General features: G+C 44.8%; 3 protein-coding genes across 4 annotated transcripts in view; 2 read left to right on the top strand and 1 right to left on the bottom strand.

Annotated features, from left to right (window-relative positions):
- Positions 1-660: 660 nt before the first annotated feature.
- Positions 661-13,931, top strand: casd1 (CAS1 domain containing 1). Its single transcript, XM_056582136.1, has 18 exons — positions 661-1,179; positions 2,138-2,234; positions 2,393-2,513; positions 2,686-2,730; positions 2,854-2,916; positions 3,013-3,057; positions 3,178-3,301; positions 4,274-4,482; positions 5,471-5,893; positions 6,044-6,133; positions 6,325-6,444; positions 7,459-7,615; positions 8,445-8,524; positions 8,633-8,734; positions 9,181-9,321; positions 9,847-9,924; positions 10,041-10,133; positions 10,550-13,931. The coding sequence occupies exons 1-18, from the start codon at positions 849-851 to the stop codon at positions 10,829-10,831; spliced, it is 2,601 nt and encodes an 866-aa protein (XP_056438111.1). The 5' UTR covers positions 661-848; the 3' UTR covers positions 10,832-13,931.
- Positions 12,431-27,739, bottom strand: sgce (sarcoglycan, epsilon). Of its 2 annotated transcripts, XM_056582137.1 has the most exons (12): positions 27,611-27,739; positions 27,052-27,147; positions 21,352-21,474; positions 20,882-21,039; positions 20,010-20,082; positions 19,181-19,379; positions 17,776-17,938; positions 17,096-17,313; positions 16,422-16,448; positions 15,259-15,447; positions 14,724-14,767; positions 12,431-14,036 (listed from the first exon to the last, which is right to left on the bottom strand). In XM_056582137.1, the coding sequence occupies exons 1-12, from the start codon at positions 27,645-27,647 to the stop codon at positions 14,020-14,022; spliced, it is 1,344 nt and encodes a 447-aa protein (XP_056438112.1). In that variant the 5' UTR covers positions 27,648-27,739; the 3' UTR covers positions 12,431-14,019. The 2 variants fall into 2 exon arrangements, with proteins under 2 accessions (XP_056438112.1, XP_056438113.1); XM_056582138.1 differs by lacking the exon at positions 27,052-27,147.
- The window catches only part of LOC130375310 (neurabin-1-like), a 45,524-nt gene continuing 44,064 nt past the window's right edge, over positions 26,299-27,758 (top strand). Inside the window, exon 1 of the mRNA XM_056582130.1 lies at positions 26,299-26,724. The gene's annotated coding sequence lies outside the window, so the exon portion shown is untranslated. The remainder of the gene's footprint in view (positions 26,725-27,758) is intronic.

Here is a 27,758-nt window from a genome sequence, read left to right as displayed (position 1 = left end):
CCAAATTTGTCCTTATTTTACATGATTATTGATCCCTACAAGTAAATAAATCAGATCAATTAGATCCTATGAAATAACGCTATTCAGAATATAATATATTTAGAACAAAACCAAGACCCTTCGATGTACTGCTTTAATTGTTGGCACACCACATTCCAGCCCGACCCATATGTCCCTGTATCATATTTCAAGCCAAACCTACACCATTTTGAACACCGTTTGTTTAAGTTATCTATTAATTGCAGTAATAGGACTACTTAGTTGGATTCCTTGACATGAGAGTATCGACAAATGACCTCTGATTGGAAAATATTTCCTTCCTTGAAAAAAACTTGATGTGGTTCTATCGCAGTGTGTAATCTGTAGTTTGTTTCAGATAACATTTATGGATTTTAGTTAATATAATGGTAGCTATATCTACATCGAAACAATTATTTTCCTTTATTTATTTTTAATTGATGGATCCGTAGTCAGCTTTTGAAAGGTTCTCTACAAGTAGTTATTATAATAATTATTGTTGTTATAATGTAAGTACCGGTAATCAGTTTGCTCATCTGTACAACTTGGTGAGTCGAACTAAATACCTCTGTGTGGCGGTGTATCATTCAGCCACAAACAATGTAATGGAAATAAGGGCGGGGATTCACAGTACTGTCAGTTGTAACTCCTCCTCGGCCCTTACAAAAAAATTCAAAACGACCAATTCATATACTAACTTAAGGAACGCACTAGTTGTAGTGGAGTCGGACAGTGTCGTAGTCGGACAGTGTCGTACCCGCACTTTACTGACATGCGAGTTGTATGTTATTCAACTGTTGTCTTCTCTTCTTTGCTTTCACTCTGCGTTGATGGACGAGGAAACCCAAGGGTCGTATGAAGAAAAAGAAGAAGAGAAAGAAGATGTACAGGAAGGAGTACCGACCCGCACGGCTGCAGAAGCAGCAGCGGCATCAGACAGCGGGGGCGTGAACGCACGAACCGTGCCCGGGGTCCCGGAGCTCTGCGCCGCATCCCCTCCGTCTGGTTGTTGTCATGGAGGAGAAAAGATGGCGGTTCTGGCCTATAGCCTAGGCAAACGAGAAATAAATCAGTATTTCAACATAAAAAATGCCAAGCTGATATCGTCCGTGATCGTCGTGTTGCTGCTTCTCTTCCACACCGCTTCCCGATATTATGGGGGTAAGTGTTCGCCTGTAAATGAGAATCTGGCACCTGCAAGGAAGCCAGTGTTTCGATGTCCCCCCGTAGCGCCTACTAGCCACCGTAGTGTTGGATATGCCTCGCATGTTGATGTGTTTCCCACTCGGCTACGTTTAAAGAGGTGTAAATTGTCAACTATGTTGTCTAGGTCGTTTAAACGGCTCCACCATCGAGTAGCCGTGTTCAACTTCATGTTGACGTTGTGATGGAAGAGCTAGCTTAGCCAACCAGCTAGCTGAGGTCCTGTGTTTACATGATACTCAACACGTAAAGCGGTTAGTTGGTATGGGTACAGGCTGACTGGGTAACGCTATACCAGTTCACATGTATAGGCGTTAGGCCACATATATTCACTGTTCTTTTAGTTGGGCACACACACTTGGGTTGTCTATATTGCGTTCTTAAATCGGGGGTCAATAAACTCATTTTATGTCCTGTATGTTTTGTTAGCATAGCGTCCAGTAGGGTTGGAGCACATCACATAGCATAGCCATAACTGGCTTATTTAAAGAGCAAAAACATACACTTTTTAATGCAATCATTAATAAACGACAAGTTGACCCGTCCGTCCATAATAGTATAAACAATTGAGCTGCATGCACTGAATTGTAGTAGTAGGTACTTGGTAATAGTTCGATAATAACATGCACTAGTACAAATAACAGCAACCGCCATTTACGTAATGTCAAAAGGTATGAAAACATAAACAGCACATTTGTCCCCCAACAATTCGCGTTCAATGTCAATAGCTTCAAAGTGAACGCACCATTGTATACGGATAATCTCTTAAACAAATCCAAAGAGAGGCGCCAGGGGCTTTGTACAGCCTGCCTATTTCAGGCAGTAGCACGGGATAAATGGAAGGAGGAAATGAATACAAATTTATGGGTGCGTTGTTCTTTGGCTGATCTGGTAGATTCTTGTGCAATGTCTTCAGGCTCCGACACATGTGACTGGCTGTTGTCCAGCGGACGATACTTGGGGGAGAACGTTTGGCAGCCCTATGGCTGCATGATGCACAAGTACAAAAGCACGTGAGTTGCCGCACGCATGCCAGCAGAGATAGTGATTCAATGCATTGTATTCAAATATCACACAATAATATAATACAAGACATTGTCCAGGCCGGCTTTTAGTTTTTCGATATTAAGATTGCGACTTGTGTATACTTTGTGTCCTTTTGGCTATACAGTGATTCTAAAAGCTGTCTTGCTGACAAAAGAGTGGCTTTTGTGGGTGACTCCAGAATAAGGCAGCTTTCCTACTCCTTCACCAAAATAATCGACCCAGAGCGCAAGGAAGAAGGAAACAAGGTAGAGTCTGACAGCAAAGAAGAAATTCAAAACTGGGCCATGGATACAGATACACCACTGCATCAGAAAGCACATTTGTGTAAATGCTAATTATTTAACTGACTCTACTGGATGGGAATGACGCAAGGAAATGCCTCACCTTGACTTACTTGCTTTTCTTTCATGTCGTCAGCATGAAGACATTCCCTTTCACGAAGACAGTTCTTCAACCAACGTGGTGAGATGAATTCACAAATGGTCATTTCGCCATGCCTCCACTGACAGCAAAACGAATACAGTACATCTATGAGTAGGATTTTAGATCTCTAACTAAACCAAATTCTGCCTGCTTTGCATCTAGGACTTCTTCTGGTATCCAGAGGCAAATGACTCGATGAAAGAGCGCCTGCGGTCATGGACTCAGGTGAGTCAAAACAACCTACCACTGCAGGGTTTGGGTTATGCTAAGAATACCTTTTCTTCATTGTTTCCCTTTTTACTTTTTTTCTTTCCCTCACAGGACCGATCATCGACGCCAGATGTTATCGTGCTCGGAGCTGCTGCGGTATGTTTGTTTAAAGAAAAAAAAAGCAAGAAGGACCTGCACAACAGCAGTACAATTCGGGTGGCAGTCTTGGATCCTGCGTCACGTTGATTAATTCCATGACTTTCCTCCCTGCTGCAGTGGTCCATCAAGCTGCACAGTGGCAGCAGCGAGACCCTGCAGCGGTACAGGGTCAACCTGACCGCCATGGCTGTGACCCTGGAGAGGCTGGCGGAGGACGCAGAGGTGTACTGGGTCCTACAGGGTGAGCTTTTTGTTTGTGTGTGGGTTCTATGGCAGTTGATTACTAATTCTTGTAAAGCGTAAAATATTAAAGGCCGTGTTGCAGGGTTTATTTTCCAACGAATTTGTGCAATTAGCTTGTTGGTATTTAAGATTTAAACTGTTATTTATTGCCAATCTCCACAGCCACCTAGTTGTACACTAGTTATTGCACCCCACGTTATTTCAATGCCGCAAAGGACCCAGGAGGAGGGCACTAAAGGTCCAATTAGTAGCAGTCCAAAGAGTTACGCCCCTGTTTATTTGCAGAAAGTCTTTTCATTGCTATTTGATTATCGCAAAACGGAATGTTATACGAAAAAGTAGTTACTATTTTAGCGGTTTGCTATTGATTCTCATTTCCCCCAGAATGCATTGCATGACGTCACGTTGGGGAGACACGGACCAAAGCCGCATTGTGTTCAAAGTACATCTGTCTGGTCGTATTTGCGGTAGATTGATGGTTAAATAATGTCACAGCACGATCGATTATACTTGCAGGCACTTATTTGCAAGTGCACTGATTGCTGTCCGATAAGCTAAGTTAGCCCATAGCTAGCATTATGCCTCTTATTTCTAGATCTTCTGACTAAGTTTACCGGTACTTACGACATAATCGCTGTCACTAGATATATAGGCTGAGGCTACCTTCCACCACGTCTCCCCAACGTGACGTCATCGCCGAATTGCGTTAGAAAACACTTGTTACTGCCAAAAACTGGACTTTATCACTATTTTGGAGACATTTTATAAATGATACACATATTTTGAGTGCTTTATGTACCCATTAATTAAGGCACATAGGAATAAGAGCGTCCAGGCGAATCAACTATTTGTTTGTTAAGTGATATATTGAGGAGTTTTCCTCCTTTTTATATGCATTTTTTAACATCCCCCTGTTTCTTCTTTCCCCTTCCCTCTCCCACCTCCATCTCTCCCCTTCTTTCCCCTCCAGACCCGGTGAATGAGGAGGCGCTGAGCGCGGACCGGAAGATGATCACCAACCATCAGCTGGAGCTGTACAACGAAGCGGCAGCGGACGCGCTCAACGGCAGCAAGCGTAGCGCCCGGGTCAAGCTGCTGGCGGCCACGCGCCAGGCCGCCATGGAAACCATCGTACAATCGTCGGACGGCCTGCACCTCCCCCAGGGCACCCTGAATGTGGTGGGTGTGGGTGTGGGTGTGGGAGTGGGGGTTCGGGATCACTTAGCAGTCCCTCCAGGAATTTCGCGGGCCTTTTTTGAGATTGTTGAGGCCTAAAATGCCTGATGTTGCGTGAGCTTTTCCAAAAAGTTGCATGCAGTGCAGTGCAAAATAATTTTCCCCCGCTCTCATGTAAAATACCAGGTTACTGCTTTTACAATTAGGGCATTTAGCAGACGCTTTTATCCAAAGCCACTTACATCGTTCAATACACACATTGACACACCGACATTGACACACCGGCAGAGTCAACCATGCAAGGCGACAGCCAGCTCGTCAGGAGCAGTTAGGGTTAAGTGTCTTGCTCAGGGACACATCAACACTCAGCTAGGAGGAGCTGGGGATTGAACTAACAACCTTTCGGTTACAAGACAACTGCTCTACCTCCTGAGCTAAGCCGACTCCTCTTCGAGATCTTTCGCAGTTATTTTGGTCGGCAAGTGTGAAACGTTGGACGCTCACATGACATGCTGCATGAATGCTTGAAACGCTTCAAGTAGTAAACACGGAAGGCGGAAGGTTGTTTGTCGACGTCAGTTCAAGACGACGCCACTGATTGGTCAAATTTGCGGGAAAGTTTGGGTGGTTGGTTAAAATTGCGACCCCCGCACTGAATTCGCAGTGATTGGTTGATGTTGCGTTGAAGATGCAAATGGCAACAGCGTGACATCCTGGAGGGTCTGACTTGGGGCTAGAGGGCGAAATATCTTTTTAGGGGTTTGAAAAAAGTTATAACCTCGTTGTTGAAAAAGGCAAGTTAAGTATCTATCTATAGGGGAAGGGTTAGTTTGAGCCGCTATTGGCTAACTTGAATAACTCCAAACAAATCGAAAGGAATGAGCAGAACAAGTAGAACAGAATTTTTTTGTTCAAAAAAATGCCTTCGCCAAAAGGGGACATTTGTACGAGACGCCGCCCTTTCCTGACCCTCCGCCGTTCGTCTCCCCAGGGGGCCATGATCCTCATGAACGCGGTGTGCAACAAGCGGACGCGGCCCATCGACGGCTCCTGCTGCCAGGGGGCCCGGCCCCCCAGCCTGCTGCAGAAGCTGGCGGCGTGCGTCTTCCTGGGCTGCGCGCTGGTGCTGCTGGGGCTCCACGCCATGGGCTACGGCCGCCACCGCCACCGGCCCGTGCCCCCGGACGTGGAGAGCCTGGAGGAGAGGAAGCCCACCACGGCCCCGGGCCCCCCAGGGCTCACGGCGCCGCTCCAGGCGCTGTGCCGCATGGGCGTGATCATGGCGTACTTCTACCTCTGCGACCGCGCCGACACGTTCATGAAGGAGCAGAAGTTCTACACGCACGCCACCTTCTTCGTGCCGCTGGTGTACGTCGTCGTTCTGGGGCTGTTCTTCAACGAGAGCACCAAGGAGGTGAGGGAGATGGAGACTGCAGCTGTTTCTCATTTGGGTGTTAGGCAGACGCAGCAACTTGACAATTATAAAGTGCTGAAACAAAGATATATATATGTATGTATATATATTGTATATACAAATGGCTACGTCTCCCCATTTGCCCGACAGACAAAGCTGTTAAACCGCGAACAGACTGATGAGTGGAAGGGGTGGATGCAGCTGGTTATTCTCATCTACCACATATCTGGGGCCAGCGCCGTGAGTCCTTGCACTTTTCCTCTTCCTCTCTCAAGCATTAGTTCTGCTATCGCTTAAGTTATGCTTACTCCTACTTTTTTCATTATTTACTCTCCTCTGCAACTGTCAGCAACCGACGATGAAATCGTCACATGTCCCAATGTATGACAATCGCTGTGTGCCATACCAATGGCATCATTCCCATGTTCCAGTTCCTTCCGGTGTACATGCACGTGCGCGTGCTGGTGGCGGCCTACCTCTTCCAGACGGGCTACGGACACTTCTCGTTTTTCTGGCTCAAGGGGGACTTTGGACTCTACAGAGTGTGCCAGGTGAGTTTACAGCTCGGCCTTGTTCTGCCAGGTAATCCAACAATCAACACTGTAGGAGGAGGTCGACAACAGGAATACTGTTTAATCGTCAAGGGAGACGTACTCTCTGTCTGTCAGTCTGTCTGTCTCTGCTGTAACACCATGCATAGGTTTAGCCTCAGGATATGTAAATTTAAGTAGATGTCATGTTCTGTAGAGTTTGATTAAAAGGTATAAACTATCTAATTAATAATTTAGACCCTTTGATGATGGGTTTAGTTTCCCCATGAGTATATATCGTACATTGTGTATGGGTTTACGTTTTATATCTGTGTAGTTTGAGTAAATAATATTCTTGATTCAGAGACATAGAATCAGAATCAGAATTACTTCTATTACATTCTTATTCTTCACTCTTAGTATTACATACTTCTTGTACACAAGAGTAAAAAAAGTATATAGATATTTATAAAATATAAAATAAGTAAAAATATGTTGAAAAAATAATTTACAGAAATAAGAAATAAGTAACAAATGTAAAGTGATCGAGTGGAAGTGGAACCATCCACGGTGGATTGTTGTGCAAAATACAGTGCAGTGCAAAAATGTTGCAATTACAGTAAATATGGCTTTCAATAGTCTCTTGTGGTATCATGGGTGGGGTTAGTTTGTGGGTACTGGATTCCCCCATGAGCCTGACTGCTTCAGGGAAAAACTGTTCCTCATGCTCTGGGTTTTGGCCCCGAGGCTTTGGTACCGTTTCCCAGGCGGCAGCAGCTCAAACGCTTTGTTGTTGTGGTGGCTGGGGTCCCTGATGATTCGGAGGGCCTTCTTGACACACCGGGCTTTGTACGTGTCCTGGATGGAGGGAAGCTCCCATCCGCTGATCCTCTCAGCTGTCCGCACTACCCTTTGCAGTGCCTTTGCGGCATTGAGCAGTGCAGTTCCCATTGTATGGTTTCCAAAGGATGGTCTTGTTTTGTTTACATTGATGATGATGATGATGTTGACGGATGTGTGTGTGTTTGTGCTCAGGTGCTGTTCCGTCTGAACTTCTTAGTGCTTGTGTTGTGTGCGGTGATGGATCGACCCTACCAGTTCTACTACTTTGTGCCGCTGGTCACCTTCTGGTTCGTCATCATCTACGCCACAATGGCTCTGTGGCCCCAGGTCCTCCAGAAGAGGGCGAACGGTAGGTTCCTGACACTCACTTCACCACGCAGACACTGGCTTCTTGTGGACCAGTAGGGTTTTAGAAATAGGTGTGAAAGATACAGTACATTCAGATTGTTAGATTTCAGCTTATTTCTAAACTGTTCGGACAGACTCTGCGTTGTGTATTTTCCGTCGTAGTAGTAATTCTTGAAGTCGAAATCAAAGCAACTTGACAGGTTGGATCAGAGGGTTGAATAGATGGTTTATTCCAGGATGTAATACAGCGAGATACAGACTTAGGTTGAATAGACGTGTTCCTTGGCTGTCAAACCCTCTTCTCACCGAACCAAAGGGTTGGGGCAAGTATTATACAAAAAGAGGATGCATGAATAACACGTAAACAGAAGCACTCTCAGCCTTGATAAGGTATATGGCCCTGGCTATGTCCCAGAGGACCAGGTCGGTTCAACCTTGTTGAGACATAACAATGGCAGAATGTTGGAAATAACACCTTGTATCAGTATGAGAGGCACTGGCCTGTTCCTAGACTAGAAATGTGAACAAAAGAGAGACACTAAAATACACCAACATTCTACAAGATGCAAAGCTGGGACTGGTTAGGGAAAACTCTAAACTAGATTCTTTCAGGATTAGCTTCAGGTTAGTTTCAGAGCGTAAATATTCATCTTGTGGGAACTCTGTTTACTCCAATCTTTGTATTTGGAAAGAAAAATAAGGATGAAGTCAAATGCACCGAATAATCTTCAGACATCTGGATTGCAATGGAATCCAAGTGTGGACAATACAAATGTTCACTAATGAATATGCCTTGTTTTTGTTTGTTTACTTTGGTTTGTTTTGAGCAGGCAGTGGCATGTGGCACCTTGGGATCCTGACAAAACTACTAGTTCTCCTGCTGCTCATCTGCTACTTTGCCAACTCGGAGGTGAGCAAACCCGCACGGTCATTTGTTCCATTAGCCCCAGGGCATCTTGTTGTGACGTTGCCATGACGCCAGACCTTTTTGTGTGTGTGTTGTCGCGCTGTGCCCCAGGGCTTCTTCCAGAGCCTCTTCTCCGTGTGGCCCCTCTCCAAGCTGTTTGAGCTCGACGGCAGCATCCATGAGTGGTGGTTCAGGTGGAAGCTGGACCGATTTGTAAGTGCATTAGCAAAACATTCATGATGACGACACACTGAGCACTCTGCAGTCAATCTAGGGCAAGACGCATATCTCTTAACCGGGAACTAAGCTGACCACAACAGCCTCATGTGGCATCCTGTGGCAACAGAACAACACGTCTGTTCACTGCAATGATTAAACATTTTTGCTATTATAAATTATTATTATTATTAAATCTAACAATTAAATAGGATAACACAGTTTAATTATTATTTCAACTTTTCAAAGTATTTTACCGCTGTATATATTGACACATTTGACAAGTGGGCCTCTTTCCCCCTGCGATATGCGACTACCGGTACTTGAAATTAAAAGCTGCAAACATGGATTATAAAAATAAGCACCCTAGTTTGCCACAAGATGTATGATGTAGAGACACACGTTACTCATTCATTGACGGACGATGCCGTTGCGTGCCGCAGGCGGTGATCCACGGCATGCTGTTTGCCTTCATCTACCTGGTGCTCCAGAAGAGCCAGAGGATGTTTGAAGGCAGAGGAGAGGCCCTCTTCTCAGCCACCATCTCCAACCTGCTCCTCTGCCTCTCCGTGGTCTCCTTCATGGTATGTCCCCCACGCAACCACACCAACCGGGGAGCTCCTCTCTCTCATCACGTAGCGGCCATCTTGGTTCTAAACACTAGCTGGACGGAGGAACTGAATGCAGATGTAGTAGTTGTACAATCCAAAGGGAGAACCGGATCTCAAAGCTCAGTCTCCCACGTGTCCCTGTCTTACTGCAGCGGCCCACAAACAGCCACTCAGTAGAGTAGGCCACTCAGTAGCGGCCCTGGCGCAGTCTGGCTGTTGGTAAGAGTGAGAGTGACCCATCCCTCTGCTCCACCTCTATGAATGGAGCTCCTTTGTCTGGCTCTATCCCGCCATCTTTTGTTTAAGAGATAACAAGAGTGTGAATGCCCCTGTTCTCTCTCTCTCTCTCTCTCTCTCTCTCTCTCTCTCTCTCTCTCTCTCTCTCTCTCTCTCTCTCTCTCTCTCTCTCTCTCTCTCTCTCTTCTCTCTCTCTCTCTCTCTCTCTCTCTCTCTCTCTCTCTCTCTCTCTCTCTCTCTCTCTCTCTCTCTCTCTCTCAGGCGTACTCCATATGGGCGAGCAGCTGCAAAAACAAGACTGAGTGCAACGAGATGCATCCCTACATCTCAGTGGTGCAGGTACCAGTCAATGTTTTTTTTTTTCTCATTCTATGGCTACGCTCTCAACTGCCTCCTCATAATTTTGTTCCCTTCACTTGTCTTACCGCCTGTTTGGTCTCTCTGTCTCTCCGCAGATCTTGGCGTTCATCCTAATCAGGAACATTCCAGGCTACGCCCGCTCTGTATATAGCTCGTTCTTTGCCTGGTTCGGGAAGATTTCCTTGGAGGTAGGACGGCTTTGTGGAATGCATTGGTTGTATTTTTATTTTATGAGCTGTCCATTTTGTTCTTCAGCGTTGCCAAATGGGCTTTGGTACTTCCTGCTTTTGTTATGTTTGTAGTTCAATGTGTTTGAATACCTACTGGACCATGAACATAATCACTGAACCGAAGTGCACACATTGCACAACCCACTTTGACTCAGTGTCTGCTTGTGTTTTAGTTGTTCTTATGCCTCTGCTACAGTGGCCTCTCAATCACTCACTCACACACGTAATCCTTCCCTCACTCACCTACTCCCTCCTTCTTCACTCCCTCACTCCCTCACTCACTCCCAACCCTCCCTCCCTCCTTCCTCATGCACTCCTTCCCTCAACCTCGTCGCCCACAGAGTGCTCTAACCTCCGCCGACCTCTCTCCCCAGCTGTTCATCTGCCAGTACCACATCTGGCTGGCGGCGGACACCAAGGGCATCCTGGTGCTGATCCCGGGCTTCCCCTCGCTCAACATCCTGGTCAGCACCTTCGTGTTCGTGTGCGTGGCCCACGAGATCTCCCTGATCACCAACGACCTGGCGCTGGTGGCCATCCCCAAGGAGACGGGGCCACTGCTGAAGAGGCTGGGGGCCGCGGGGGGGCTGGCCCTGGTGGTGCTGCTGCTCACCACGGGGACGGGCAGCGTCACCAGCAGCCTGAAGGGGCAGTGAGAGCAGACTGAAGCCTCCTCCTCCTCCTCCTCCTCCTCCTCCTCTCTTCCCTCCCTCCACCACACATTCACCTTCGGTGTTTCCGCCGAACTCAAAGCGGAAGCGGAGGTCCTGGATGTCCGTCCTCCTTTAGTCATGGTGACGTTTGGACTACTAGAAGCCGGTTGGAGAGGCCGGTTTTCTCCCGAGCTCTCTGATTGGTGGATCTGGCGCGGGGTGGTGCCGCCATGTCTGAACAGGATCTTTCTGTGGTGAGCTCTCCCCGACCACTATGGTACCCAACACGCAACAAGTCGCACACTGGAGAGCGAGAGAGGCCTGCGATGTAGGCCCGCACCTTTCTAAAGACGATACGGGAAGATAATTAACAACGGTAGCTGTCTAGAAATAGACCTTATAGGACAGAATAAGACTTTATAGGAGAATCTGTAAAAATAGGCCCACTCTTCAAAGTTTATAACCTCATGCTTGCAGTGTGAATTTTCCAGAGTTGCTTCTGCCCCGGCAAACCTCACGAATAAAATGCCTCCTCACACAACAGGAATTCACAGCACGCACACACACGTATGTCCACGCACTGCGTCCGTGTGTGTGTGTGTGTGGAATACAACACGCCCACTTTTTGTAAGACGTCGCTCAATTGTTCTTTCGTCATCGTTTACATATTGAGGTTTCCAAGCAAATCAACAGACTGCCAACTCATCATTGAGCCATACGGAAACTGGTGTGGTTCAATATGACCACGTGTCCTCATGGGCCTACAGGTGAACCGTGGACCGGCCAGTGATAGAATACACAATAGGTTTGATACAGTGCACATCGACAACAACTATGATGATAATAATAATACATTGTCAAAATATATTTTATTTACCTCTTCCATTTTGTTCAGGCATTGCTAGTTTATTTGAGCAAAGACTTCCTCGTACGGCGAGGTGGATTGACCACTGACCTAGAGCTCTGAAGCTCTATGTGATATGTACAGTATTTAAAGATTTAAATTAAGCGCATATTTTCTACAGGGTTTGCTTTTTTCTTTCTTTCTTTCTTTTTGTAGATTTTTCCATTTCTGCTCCCATTTCTGCTGTTGTAAAACCAAGTATTATGTAGGAGGTTCCTTTTGTACTCTTGGAAGCACACAGGCTAGCACACTGTTCACTGTAAATACCAATTTAGGAGGTGTTTCTGAGGACATGTCAGGTTTTAGGTTTACTTTTTTTTTTCCCCTTCCTTTTGTTTGAATTGACAATGTTAAAATACCGGATTCCTAGTCTATCAAGAAAATGCACTGGATTTATACATGTCTTTTCTTTCTTTCTGAGTTGTCGACGGAAGGCCACTATTTGTTGGTGCTTTTGTCCTGGTTTCTGTTTGCTCAATGGGCGACTAAAATAGACACTTGAATGACATGGCGTATGCTTTGTCAACTGAATGCCATTTTGATCATAAGACATACACGCCCTTCTTCCACCCAGGTCAACGAATACCTTACTGTTGGCTCATCTCTCAATTGGCTGTTCATCTTGTAGTGCCAGTTTTATCACCCACCCAAATTTAAAACGCCAACAGTATTTATCTGTCTCTCTCTCTCAATCTACTAGTGGCACGAGAGGTTTGTTAAGTGCCAAAACTGGAACCCCTGAATTAGTTTCAGAGCTGTGTGCTTACACTAGGGACAGTAATTTCCTGATTGGTCTAAACATTATATCTGTTTATATACCATTGTGTATTTCAGCACACTTTTTTATTACGTGACTTTGAGGCTCGGCAGATGCAGAACACACTCAACACACATTTGCACAACTGTAAAATAGGTCCAAAGGTGAAGCATGCGGCACAACATCCTTCAGTTTGCCATGTGTAAATACAAACGGGATACTTCATGAACATATTGTTAAGATAACAATGTTGAACCCTCCACTATCCATTTACCAACAAGGTTGAGAGTCAAAAAGACCAGAGTTATTAATGCAATGAGGCCGTCCCAAAGGAAAATAAGTTGTTACCCTGGATTCTGCTCCTGCCATGGTTAAGACAAGGAACGCTTTGATTATAGTAGTTCACACTTTGGTTCTCCTCTCTGATCATAGGCTATATATTTGGTGATTATTATCTGCCCTAATAGTCTTCCCATTCTTTATTTTTTGTTGCCCATTTGTATGAGCAAAAACTATTTATAATCTCACACAGAGCCTTGTTGAAAGATTACTTTGTTATTTCTTTTGTGCTGTCCTAATGTGAAATCTATTCATTTTATTTATAAAAAACGACTTTATTGTATATTGTTAATAACACATAACTTCATAAAAACATTTGCTGGTTTGCTCTTTTGTGCGTGTGTGTGTGTGTGCGTGCGTGTGTGTGTCTTGCAGGTTTTGAATCCCAACGGTGGTGTTTGTTTAAAAAGGCTTTACTGTGATATCGAAATAGTTACAACCATGTCACTGCACATACGACCAGTTAATGCACATCCGTATTCCCACTCCGACAGAACCGTGGTGCATGAAGCGCCAAGTAGAAAAAACAACAACATAATTCACCTTAAATATGCCTCTGTAGCTTTGTAAACAATGATGGTCATATAATATATTTCATCCTCTCGTACTTTGTCGCAATGTGTAAGATTGAGCCCCTCCCAGTTAGTAGGTAGGTGGATTTTAGATTTCCAAAAACTCAACTGTCCTCAACTAGCCCAATCGACACTCCCATGTCGAGTGTCGGTAATTCTTGTAAACCAATCTTGTAAAGATTGGTTTACAAAATTGGTTTTCTTGTAAACCAATAGGTATGGGCTGGACAGCTTCTTTTTTATATATATATATCAAGGGTTCATTTTAGGGTTCATTTTATTAATTGCATTATTTAAATCACTATCGTTCAGCATTGAGTACATATATTGCCAGGTTATTTTAAGCTACGAGCTAGATTAAATGTTACACATTGCGACTTTAACACACAAACCCAACAAACAAATTTTCCCTTTTTTTGAATGCTTGAAAAAATATAAAAATGAAAAGACCGAACAATGTAGGGGGTGGGGCGGATACACGCGTTTGAGGCATGCAGAATGGCATGAATGTAAGAGCAACACATAGGCGATGTAAGTGCAACACGTCGTTGGCGCTGTGAGCTGTAAAGCTGGGTCCACCCCTGGTCACAAGTTCAGCGCCTCGGCCACCTTCCGCTCCTCAGGAATACCATTTACCTGGAAGTCCGTTACAAAGAATCAGTCAAGCGACGCACCAGCCTCATTACACAGGAGTTATTTCTTCCTCATATTTGGAAAATATTATGAAGAATACAGTCCCGGAAATAAAAAACATGTAGGCCTACTCTTTTTTTTGGTTGTTCACACAATGTAATGGTCAGGACTAAAGCTTGGCATGCATTGAATGAGAGGGGGTTTGGGAGTAGGGGGGCAGACCAGAATACCCACCTCCAGCCTTCGAAATGTTGACATTACATAACTATCTCCTTTGTTAGCAATGAATGGAGAGAGAGAGCAGCAGGTCAGCTCAGGAAGCCGCATGCAACTCAACAACACAACCACAAGAGGGCACTCTTACACGCTCCTGGCTAAGGCACACAGAACTTTGTATTTGCGTATCTTAAACATGATTCTGTCCTATATTCTCTCTATAATTTGCTAACATCAAACTTTCTTCATATTCTAAGTGAGAGAGGAGGACAAGGCGAACATTCCTCATGGCGATAACAAATCCCATCTCCTGATCTTGATCACATGTCACAAATCCACTCTAATGACTTTTTGGATTCTAGTTTTTAGCCAAGTCACTGTTAAATAAATCCACTTGACACACACACACACACACACACACACACACACACACACACCAACACAGTTCGCAGAACCGAGTAAGCTGTAACCAACCTGATGGTCGCTGCTGTGGTATTGTAATCTGGTTTTGCAGGTTTCTGAAAAGGGGAGAAGAAATCAGAACATAGTATAATGCATTAAGGATATTAGGCTAAATATGATCATGGGACTGAAGCTTGGCTGGTACTTAAAAGCGGCTTTTACTTATTTGCTAAAAGCCTGTCAACGAGGCCCTATCCCAAAGAACAGTATACAATAACAGCATTGTCCCTGCTGACACGTTCCCAGGCCACTGCCTATAAGCCATATTTTTACTTGCCCCCTGCTAATGAGCACAAGTTTGTGAGCGCCCGCTGCTAAATCAAGAATGTGCGTGCATGTGTTGAAAGCCTCGGACTGTCCCTCCATTGTCCTGTTTCTTTGTACATGCATGTGTGTATACATGTGTACACTTCCGTGTGTGTGTGTGTGTACATCTATGTGCGTGTACAACCATTTGTCTATGTGAGTGTGTGTTTTATATATGTGTGTGTGTGTGTGTGTGTGTGTGTGTGTGGGTGGTGCACACACAGCCTCCATGGATCCTTACGTCTGAGCCTGCATGAGGGGCATGCTGGTGGTCTCGTAGTTGTCCGGGTGGATAGGGGGCACCACCTCCCCGCTGACGGGGTTGAAGACGGGCAGCGTGGACAGGGGCCAGGAGATCTCGCGGTTCTTGGACATGTTCCTCAGCTCCTTGGAGGACTTCTGGATGGAGCTGTGGTGCACCAGCTGGATGCTGCACCCACAGAGGAGGAGAAGAAGAAGAGGAAGAGGAGGAGTCGCCGTGGTTACGTTACTTGAGATTGGTTGTTGTTGGGTTGTATGTTTTTTAGGATTGTTTCTGGTATTTTAAAAAAATAGAATTGAAGTGGTTAGTAGAGAGACGCGCGATACACATTGTTTTCCAGATCAAAGGAGGAGCAAGGAGCACGGTTAAGCAAGAGCTTTACAGAAATATACTGACTTGATAAAAATGTAGAGAATCATAATAATCAAAAATGCATCAAGGTTTCAGCATGAAGATGCCTTTTCTGCTGCTACAGCCAGCGAGATTCGCGAGCGCAAAGGAGCTGAAGACAGGGTGGAAAAAAGTCATGAAAATTGGCAATACAGTTCTTCATACCAATACGCCGTGTTCAACACTTTCCAATGTGAATTTGTTCCCATTGCCTTAGATGTTGCTTATCTTGGTTTACGTGATTCACACTAATTCAGTGATGTCTGCCACACTGTATAAGATCTAGCATCGGACACATTTTGTTTCCACTGTGGAGGGCATGCATGCCATGCACACAAAGCCTGCGCCTGCTGCTGCGGCCACCGCTGCACCCAAGACATGTCCTGAGTGTTCAGTCAAGCACCCGGTCTAAACTCTAAAGGATTGCTAAATCATATTCAGACGTTCGTACGAGTATAGCGAGGTTAACTCCCTGTCATCTGTCAATCAAATCTTTTTTTTTTTTTGGAGCAGCCTATTGCATGGATGAGTGTTGACAGATGAGACGAGCGCGTGAGTGGAGATGGGAAAATGCTGTCACATGATGATGAAGAAGCTAATCCAAGCGGAGGAAGGAGAGGGGGAGGGGTTGGCGGGTGTGAAACTAGATAGACAGCAGACAGAAGGATAAGAGAACTGAAAAAAAGGCATAAAAAAGAAGAGATATAGAGGAAAAATAAATAACACAGGGAGGGAGGTATGATAAAACTTACTCTGGTGTTTGCATGTTTCTTTTATCCCTAGAAACAAAACAAAATGGCTGAATTAAATGCTAATCGTATCTTGTTGACAACCACAGAGAAGCGCCGTTTTTTTTTGTTGCTGAGTTGTGAGGGGAGAGTGGAGGGAGCGGTGGGGGTGGTGATGGTGGAGACATGGATCTGGACTCTGACGGGAGGGGGGGTGGTTTGGGTGGAAGTGGAGATGTGGTTCTGCACGCCCTGTTGAAGATGAAGGGCGGCGTAGACCTGGGATGTGCGTGTAAATCCTTGATGCAGGAGCATCAATCCCAGTACTTCGACTGATATGAGCGTTATGATGTGCACAGCCCCACGTAAAAAGGACAATCCTGTGGCTGAACCGCAATGTTAATGTTGTGTCTGAAAAAATACAAACAAAATATAAAATTGGATGGAAATGGAAAGCTGCAAGTTCCAATTCGCTCATTCCGTATTTCTTTCAGGGTATTTAAATATACAATTTAGTCTTGACTTGGATACATATCAACTCGCACTTACACTCCTCTGCCTTACTGAAAAAATCTGTCCTGACCCCTTCTACTATTGAATCATCGAAATACATATCCTGAATAAATGCTTATACCTGCTCGACCCTCTCGTATGTGTGTGTGTCGGTCAGTGCGTTCAAAAACCCAACAAACACTTACACCCCTTCCCGTCTACAACACATGGTATAGCCCAGGATGACGAACAGGACCATGGCCACAGCGGCGGGCACGGCCAGCGTCACCAGGAAGTCTGCGTAGTAGTCGCGGCTCTTCAGGGACTCGGAGGGCGGGTTGTACTCCCCGATCTCGGCCAGGATCCCCGTGCCTGGATCGGGCCGGTTGTGGTTGTGGCTGGTCCCCAGCTTGTTGATGTCCACCTGGTGATGACAATGGGTAGGGAAGAAAACACTGTTGTTCTATTGACCCATCCACCCAAAGAGAGATGTCTTTTAAGATGCATTAAGGGGGGTTGGCCTCTTGGTCCAGGACGCCTACAGCTAGGACTTCACTATTTCCCCCATTAACATGTGACTTAGTATGCAACAGTGACAACCCCCCCCAACCCTGGACATAAGTCTTGCAAAGTGACCTTTAAAAAGTAGCTTACGGTAAAGTTCACGCCACCTAGTTAAATACAGTGTACTGCAGTTTAGCGGCAAGTGCATCCAACGGAAAAAACGAATAACAAAGCAGGAAGTGGGAAAAAACTAATGACAGTCATCACCGGTACTGAAAGAGGGTAGGGATGTAAAACAGTTCCTCTCTCCTTACCAGAACAAGGAACCGTTCACCAACAACAACGCGTTCACATGCACTTCGGGCAGAAGCAGCCGCCTCACCAGTGAGATCTTGCACCAGTCGATGTCGAACTGCGCCCGGAACTTCTTGTCGCAGCTGATGGCAGGCTCCATCTCCTGGCTGCAGCGCAGCTGGTTGTGGGGTCCCTCCACCTCCCGCAGGCACGACGAGAAGGGGGCATCCGCGCCCACCATCACATACACACTGCGGAGGGTCCAACGGAGGTCAAAGGTCATCAGGCACCGAGCCGAGCCTCTGTGTTCTGAGTGCCCTCCGGTTTGACACAGGCTAGGGACTGTGAAAGACTGACATGAACCGCAGGGATGGGTGTGTGTATGTGTCACAATTGGGTTGTTACGGGGTGGTTTTGTGTTTTGGATGGTCAATTCAGTTCTTGCAGACCCTGGGAATGTGCACAACAAATTTGAGCGCAAATAGTTGTATTTTATAGTCGAGCAAAAACCTCCTACATAGAATCCTACATAGTCTCGTTGTACCCAATGTTTGTGTATGCAAACCCTATCGGCCTGCCCATTCAAATCACATTAGCTACAGCCAAGTGTTTGCAAGAATCAAGCAAAAGGCAAGCCAGTTCCCTGGAAGAGCTTTTTAGATGCGTCAAACTATTTTTAAATTCTATTCAACATAACCAGGTAGAATTTATAGAACAAAATATATCAAATTTTACAAATGAACACCGCAGATCCTGCGAGTTAGTTTTGCCCTCAAGCTGGGCTGATGAATATTTTTAACCTTGTGCCAGATCCATTTATCTACGACAGCCAGGTTTCATTAGCAGAGTAAACGGCTGATTCTGGAGTTATTTAAAACCTCAGCATGACGCCGGGCGACAGAGGACTAAATGGGCTGTGGGGAGAGAGGTAATGAGCTGACTGGTTGAGGGAGTAGTGTGTTTCCTCATTCTCATCAAACAAAATATTGTTTCAAATATTTATTTATGATATGTCATTATACACATACTTAAAATATGCGTTTGGGCGGCTCTATATCTGTTAGTTTTAGTTTTATTATTGAATATGGAATATATTCAAATGTCTTTTAAATATACTATGTTTACAGCTCTACAAAATGTATAAATAATGTTCAATTATTATTGTTTCAGTGGCTCCTACCAGTTGATCCTCCTAGGATTGATGCATAAATCCTTTGGAAAGCCCAAAACTGTTTTCTAGTGTCCTTCAGAAGCAACCAGACCCAGCCATAGCTGATCGATGCCTTTGGACCAAATCTCCAACCTATTCTGTGGACCGTAAGAGGGTATGTGTGCATACGTGTTACTGAAATGTGTACTTGTTGTGTGTTGATTTACGTTGCTTCTTGGCCAGGACAATCTTGAAAATAAGATACCTTAAAAAATGGACTGAGGCTTAATATATACGGCAAGGGGGGGGGTTCAGAGATGCTTCCTGAATCACTCTTTCTCACCCTTCTTTGAGGTTGTTGATGGGCAGCGGCACGCGCCCGCCGCGGTCCAGAGCCGACGTGATGTTGATGGCGTTGAGCCGCTCGGGCTGCCACACGTTCTTCACGGCGCCCAGGAAGTCACCCAGCACCTCGCTGGCCAGCATCTCCTCCACGTTCATGTTCTTTATGTAGAACTCAGCCTGGTAGGGCAGAGGGTACTCTGGAGAGGGGGGAGGGAGAGGGGGAGGGAGGGAAGGTGAGGGAAAGGGAGCGGGAGAGGGAGAGGGGTTAGGGAGAGAGAGAGAGAGGGGTGAGGGAGAGGGAGAGAGAGAGAGAGAGAGGGGTTAGGGAGAGAGAGAGAGAGAGGGGTGAGGGAGAGGGAGAGAGAGAGGGGTTAGGGAGAGAGAGAGAGAGGAGAGGGGTGAGGGAGAGGGAGAGAGGTGAGGGAGAGGGAGAGAGAGAGGGGTTAGGGAGAGAGAGAGAGGAGAGGGGTGAGGGAGAGGGAGATGGGTTAGGGAGAAAGAGAGAGGGGTGAGGGAGAGATGGAAGGAGAGAAGGAAAGTAAAAACAAAGAGTGTTCACGAACGATTTGAACACTATCAAAGATTGTGCTCTGCCAATAGCAGAACACAATCTTACTGATACAGCCACTGACTGATACTACCATGGACCCTTGCCACTGAAATTAAGCCGCTGGTGTTCAACGTATAGTCGAGTTCTTGTTGAACTCAGGACATTATGTGGAACTATTTCCAAGGAGGATTTACGCAGTTCTTGGTAAAAGACACACACACACGTTCAATAGGGGCGGATTTCAACTCGCACGCCCAAAGTGCAAGGCTGGTCTTACCTTCATTTCCCATGATGTTTATAACCAAATTGTGGCGCGCCGTCTCGAAGGAGCGTCTGTTATAAGCGGTAATCTGCAACACACACACACACACACACACACACACACACACACACACACACACACACACACACACACACACACACACACACACACAGACACACACACACACACACACATATAATTAAACACACACACACGGTTATAGTCCAAACACACAAAACCACACTTAGGGTGAAAGTTTAAACCCAGATCAAGGCAGCTTATACTGTGGTGGCTCGCTGGACAAGCCTGAGCCAGATACGGGGGAGAGGTTCGGACCCCAGCAGACACACCGCGTGGAGCCACATGCTTCTAAGCCCTGTCGAGGGGCTACAGTAGCTTAGCAGAGTCAGGAAGAAGGCAAAGAATCACATAATGGAATTTAAGGATCAAGGCTGTGAGAGCTTAAAGGTCCTCCATAACTAGGTAGAGAGCGGATGAAACAGCCAAGCTTTAGTCTTTGTTCGGAAATGATGGGGAGCTCATATTAATATTGAATGTAAATGATACTGTCATTATGCTTTACTACCATCATAATCATAGTATTGTATTAGTAGTGCTATAGTAGTAAAATGTAGTGCACTATATCAGAACAGTCCCTTCATTTATTTGAAGCAATGTCCTTAAGAAAAATAAATCTCCTTCATCTCCTTGTCCAATTGGTCCGGATGACCTCAAACATATCAGGAGAAAGAAAATACATTTTATTTTTGGTCCCCAAGGGGAAATTGGGGATGGGCGGCATACATCACCACCGTTTGAAACGTATCCCTTTACGTATACCCTCCCTTTCCTTTCGGTTCAGGCTGGGTGCTTCTGCTTGCTCCTACCTCTATGATGGTGGGCTTGCCCGCATGCTGGCCAGTTGGGGAACCATATAGGACGCCGTCACTGTGGGTGGTCCGCTGTATATAGCGCAGCCAGCCGGGCCTGTCTGGGTAGCCCATCAGGTTTGTGTTGAAGGTAATGGGGTCACTGGTGGCATCACCTGAAGAGAGAATCAATTATTGTAAAAAAAAAAAAAAAAAAAAGTGGTTTACCACAAGGATCTGTTCTGGGTCCTCAGCAACTCAGGAATTCACATGTGTTCTTAATTGTGGATTTGTGGCCCAAAGCAACCAACCATCTATTCATGAACTTTTATAAACTGATGATGGAGGAATATCCTGAATATTGTTCATTTGTTTGCATATTTTTCTTACCGTCTTCGATCAACCATAAAATGGCCGCATATCTCTTAAATTTGTTTTCATGCTAAATGACCGTAAGATTGAGTGTTCCAACTGTTGTTGTTTTGTACCTGACTTTGGGTACGGAGGGAACTCTCCTTTGAAGTACTCTCTCTCCAACACGTGGACAAACAGCACCCCTGCAGACGGGTAGACGTTGCGGTCCGCGTGCGACCTCGACAAGATGGTGACCACTGGTGCACAGAGATCCGGAACAAGCAGGTTAGCAGGTGAGGTTGGTCACCTGTGTGTATCTGAATGTGTCTGTTGTGTGCCCATGTTTCATTCCCCTACATTAATTACCTGTCAACACCGCCGGTATTAAATGTTTTATTGTGAAACTAAACATGGCCAATGGTCCCATTGCCAGCGCTATCAGCCAAACCTCCCTGCACCCTTGCAGGATCAATAAGGCTCACAGAGATAGATGTGTACACTTATCTTGAGTATACAGTGCTATTGTACACTGCAGACATAGCTCCCATATAAATTGTGCAGTGCACAGAATCAGACGCAGTCAAGCGTGAAGGCGAAAACTCAATTTCCCACTTATCAGGCTCTGGCCTGAAAATGATATAGTAAGGAATGAGCAGCAGAGAGCCATTAAACTTCAACAGAGAGTTGTTATCGTCACCAAAGGCCAGAAAGCAGGGGTTAGTGAGTAAGAATGCGATAGCGAGAGTCAGCTAGAGGCATCACGGAAATCTAAGTTAACTTTACCCTTTGTCGCCCTCTCTCTCTCTCTCTCTCTCTCTCTCTCTCTCTCTCTCTCTCTCTCTCTCTCTCTCTCTCTCTCTCTCCCATTTCCTTCACTACCCTCCATTTATAATCTCTGTGTGAATGCTTAAAAAAGAGAAACAATTGGAAAATGCCAGGTTTTCATACAGTCTTTTCTTCACTTCATTCAGAAAGTACAAAGGCACTGTATTTCTTCCCCCTCCTTTAGAATATGTTTCCGTGTAGAGACCCTCTGAATCATGCCAGTGGTGGTAAGGGTTGAGAGGTAGGGAGAAGGAGGGGAGGGAGGGGAGGGGGGAGATGTGATCCATAGCCTGTTGTGCTATGGATCAGTGGCTGCTAAGAGAGACAGAGAGAGAGAGAGAGAGAGAGAGAGGAGAGAGAGAGAGAGTGAGAGAGAGAGAGAGAGAGAGAGAGAGAGGAGAGGGGGAGAGAGAGAGAGAGAGAGAGAGAGAGAGAGAGAGAGAGAGAGAGAGAGCTAACAAATATCTTGCCCGCAGACTTCATTCGAAGCTTCAAAAACGCAATAAGATCGTCTGCAATAAGAGGAGCATGGGAGAATCTGTGGGAGGTTGGATCATGCTGCAGCCCAACCCCCCCCCCTTCACCAGCTCCAGTCCCCTCAGCCGCCGGCGGCCCAACACCTCTCCCATCCACCTCCTCCTCCTCATCACCATCCACATAATCATCATTGCCATTGACGATGTAGCTGGGAGACAGATTTCAGTATTTTACTAAAAGCAGATCTGCCAACATAATTGGTTGTCTTGTCTTTGATTGCTCCTTTTCCAGGTATAAAATCAAAGAATTATCCAGGAGACCATTTGTGGTTCAATGAGTTTCCAGGAGAAAAACATCTTCAATAAATGTATGTTTGAAAGGAACCATCTTTCTAACAATACTAAACATGAGGATTTTCTTCTCTGGGTCCACACGGATAAATTAATTTACATCCTATAAGCCATCTAAAAGCACTCTGTGGTTGCTTGAGAGTGCAGGATTTATACAATAGCCCCCAGAATAGATGTATGCTAAACCAAGCTGCATCTGTTGCAGCAACAAAGGCTTTGGGATCAGCCCTACGTCTCCCTGTCCCCAAGGTGTTTGGTCACAGCTCAAAACAATCAATACAATTCAAGTCACTAACAGGTCTAATTGTTGTTTTAGAACACAGAAAAACGACTGCCAGTGAAAGGGGTTTTATATAGCTGTAGAAGCATGACTCATATATGGAGAAAAAATGCTTCACTGCTTTTGCTGAGCCTGTGACATTTGGAACTAGGTTATTCTGGGACCGATAATAAAACCTCATTCACCTTCACCACATTGAGTACAATTATGATCCCACACACACACTGACAGAGTGAGAAGCACCACTCTCTCCAGTACCCCATAACCGCCAAAGCATCATTAATTCTTAAGCCCACACAAACTGGCCGAGGTCACACACTCGCAACAAGGTCAAGAAGGGCTGACACATTGAGCACCACCCATTGATGATCGCCGATAATCACCACAAATGAGACAGGAGGACAAGCAAGGATCCCAGATGTAGCCCCAGGCAGCGAGGCTTGGCAGAATCTATTTCTGCAAACCTCCTTAACTTCTTGATATTCCACCAGGGTGTACGGCATGACTGTATTTGTGTAAAGTGCAAAACCTAACTCCATAAATCATAAAAGCGTAGCTGCAGGTGATGTAAGTAATTGTAGCATGACATTGTCTAGTTAACAATCCTGTGTGTCTGATGGGTCACTTGCCTACTTAGAAAAGTCTTGCTGGTTATGAATGCTTTTTTTGCAGAAGTCTGTTTAACATGTTAACACATTCCTACCCAAGCTCCACGGCTGGTCAAGCTATTTTTTTGGTACCATCATATAATTGTACTTTATGGTTCCCAATTTTAATGAAGCAGATATTTGTTGAAATTGTAGTATAATTTAAAAAAATTAAGTATTGCGAGACTATATTCCCAATATCCCAATAATAACATGTAAACTTTGTCCATAAGACGGTTATCCTTTGGCCTTTTTCAAATTGGGAAAAATCTAGTTACAGGGTCTGACATGGCCCCCTTTATGTCAGTGTGCATCTATTCAATTATTGCCCCCTGGTAAATAATCTTTGTGACTGTGTAGTTCCAACTAATGCAACTAATGCCAGCCCAGCAAGCAAGATCCCACAACCTGTGGCTTTTCACTGGTCTGCATTCCCCACTTGTTTTCTGCCCCTGTTTACGTGGGTAGAATAGGCCCTAGCTGGGGTCATTTGGAATGCAAGCCACTAATTCCTCATCCCATTCAAACGTTGAATGGGAGCCAAGGTATTGATTATGCCACATAATTGTTTTGCTGACTTGTTAGTAGCCTCTTTCACTAGCTGGTATTATGAATAGAGTAAATTTGATTCAATAATAATAAAATATAATTATTTAAAACAATGTCAATGTAATAACTTTTGTCGGCGCTGGGGTCCTCGGCTTGTGACTTTATAATAATAATAATAATACATTTTATTTAGAACGCACTTTACATCAACCTAATGAACTCAAAGTGCTACAATGCACATTAAAAGAAATACAACATAAAAGACTCACCAGATTAAAAAGAAAAATAACAGAATATACCTATAGATATATTATAGATGCGCTTTTTATAAGAAAGGAATATGGAATAGGGGTAACAGTTCACACACTAACTATTAATGAATGCCTCTCAACTAAAATAAATGAAAACACTAACTAGATTGGATCTACAGGCAACTACTTAATTTGCAAAGTAACTCGTCTCCTTATGGTAAAGTTCTCAGGCATTTCACTTTTTCAAAAGTCTAATCCTACTTCAGAACTCTCCATTGATATCAGTCTTCAATTTGCAGGGGAAATTTAAAAATGGAAATGACACCAAATCGTTTATTGGTTTTGGCGTTTTGATAGGAAAACAGATTATACTTTAGTACCCGTACTTTTAGCTTTGATGTGAGAACGTTCCTGGTGGCAGTCATTAGTGAAACTCCACATACCGGGCCAGCCACTAAACGTTGGCGAACTAACCCACTTTAGTCTCAACAACCATGCAAGGACGAGAACTTTATTTTTGACTTTTTAAATCTTGCTTCAAAGCTTGTCTATAATACATATCAACGTTATAAAGAAATATATTAATAAGATGCCGGAAAAAGGTTGAACAGAAAGTGGGGCGTCTGTATTTTGGACAGTATTGAATAATACCTTCAGGATTTCTAAATACCCTGGTTTACCATAGTACCGGGACAACGCCCGAGCCTCCAGCCTTCCCAACACTTGTTAATGGATGAGGAGGACCACACATAATGTTCTCCTGGTTTGAGATGGGTTGAAATTAATTTCTAAACAATGCGCTAAGAGTGTTCAAATCTGAGCTGGTGACACCTTTACCTAATCTTTAACTAACCTTCACCAGACTCTTGTAGATAAGTAACCAGATCATAAATAAAATGTTAGAAATAATACAGCTGTTACACTGTAGAGCTGAACTGAGCAGTTCAGTGCCTTTTGATTGATTGAATGGACGTATATGACAGTAAGTGAAAGTGAAATCATCTATTGATGATGTGCAGACTTTGGTTGGATTATGGACTTCAGTTATTCTTTAACAGTATTAACAGCCTCATAATCAAAGGTCCACAGTAAAAAAAAAAAGTCCTATATCCAAGAATCCTTTGATTGGATTGGATTATGAAACTCTTATTTTTATTCCAGTTTTAACCAGCCTTTTCCATGGGGATGCCAGCTAATGTGAAAAAAATATATTTGCATAAGCTGCAGGGAAGGCATATTTGCTAATAGCTAATAGCATTCCATCTGCTTATGGACGGCTGACTAGCCCACTCTCTAGAAATGATGGACTACTGGGCTCCTATTTAATACATCACCCATTAAAAGTTATGGCCAAGCGGCTGTGTCTCCGGCTGCAGTGCAGAATGTGTGGGTGCCTGCCAGCTGTGTATCACAGAAATATGACAACACACAGAGCAGACATAAACGTGCACTTCCATAAACACCATGCATCCTTTGACGTCATTCAATCTTACAGCAACACATTAAGCTTCTGCTACAACTGGTGTGCATCCAAATGCACGCACACACACACACACATGCACACATGCATGCAGATACATACACACACACACCCACACCCACACACACATGCAAATACACACGTCACACGCACACGCACAAACACGTCCACACACACAGTATTGACAGTAGATTACTATTAGCAGGCAGGGGTGGTGGGGGGAATGGCTAACCTGCTAATTGTATGCTTTTATGGGCTGATCCATGTCTTGCTACTGCTCAGGAGCAACGGCTAGTTTAACAATGCCATTGGTTGAGTACAGAGGATAATCTTCCCTTGTCCCTGGGTGGCAGCTAGCAAAGAACAGACCAGCGGTCCTTTAGCTCTGTTGAACCAGCTATGTGTTTGTTGTTCTGATCAGGGGGATGGACGCATGTGCTTCTTTGGTTTTCCAAGCGTTGAATTATAAACAACAAGGACCACTACTGTTTGGGTTTGCAACTATAGTGTTTGAGGCAAGCCATTCTAAATACAGACTTGGAAGTGAAACTGCTTTGTGTAGCACAGGACGGAGGCGATGTGGCAGTAGATAGCATGGACTGCAAACAGAGCCAGCGCTTATCTTCAACTATCTAACTTTCTATTGAGGTGAGTAATGATAAAAATGCTTGAGAATGAATTATGTTTACGGAAAGAGGTGGCCTCAAGTCAGACTGTTAGGGTGTGTTATTGGTTAGATTAGAATATAAAACAAGCATGTATGACAGCAAAGCGTGTTATAACATGATTAGGCTATAACATGTCAAGATTGGGGCTTAAGGACCATTAATAACACAGTTATTGGAAGAGGTACAAATAACAATCACCATAAACAGGGAACTACTTGAGCGTGGTCACGGTGTTATGACATGGGAGAGGGCAGGAGGGTCAACACATGATGATGTGCACCACCGCACACATGCCCCCCACACTCACCATCTCTGAACAACGGTGGTCTCTGCTTCAAGCCCATGGAGGCATTTCTCTCATGCAAATTGGTGTGTTGGACATCATTGGCATGCACAATGTAAACTAATGGACCGATACATACAGAAAATAAGTTGTACATTAGAGGGGTTCGATTAACGTGATAATAATGATCACAATAGTAGGCTTTTTCATTCTCACAGTTCGTATTTGTGCAACAAGATGGGATTGACATTAAACATGTATCTCAGTTTACATATTCTAAGGTTATGATTGTCTTCCCCATAAAACATATTTTATTTAGCGTCTCTTTCGACTAATTCGGGGATTCATGGCAGAATGTCTTGGTGTTTCCCTGTTTTTTCCCCACAAATAACGGTACATCTGCCTGTCGTTAGCCATTTTTTCCATTACTCCCTCTGTTCGGAAAAACTGGGCTGAACAGTGCAGAACCACAGCACTGGGCAGTGGGCAGCTAGCTAACTAGCATGCCATCAATGAGATACCCCATTAAACGGGCAAAAAACGCACATTAAAACACATAGTCAGACAATCAACCGAAACGTACCTATAGCCATCCATATGGAAATTGCAGAGGCGAACATGTTGCATAGAATTCCTGTCAATGTGACATGAAAAGGGTCGTTTTCCTAACCGTCAGTGCTGCTTTGACAGCCATAACAAGCATCCCTTTTCCATGCTCCTTCCCCCGCCTC

Source organism: Gadus chalcogrammus, chromosome 22, assembly GCF_026213295.1.
Source record: "Gadus chalcogrammus isolate NIFS_2021 chromosome 22, NIFS_Gcha_1.0, whole genome shotgun sequence".
NCBI classification, from domain to species: domain Eukaryota; kingdom Metazoa; phylum Chordata; class Actinopteri; order Gadiformes; family Gadidae; genus Gadus; species Gadus chalcogrammus.
This window is presented reverse-complemented; position numbering and strand designations above follow the sequence as displayed.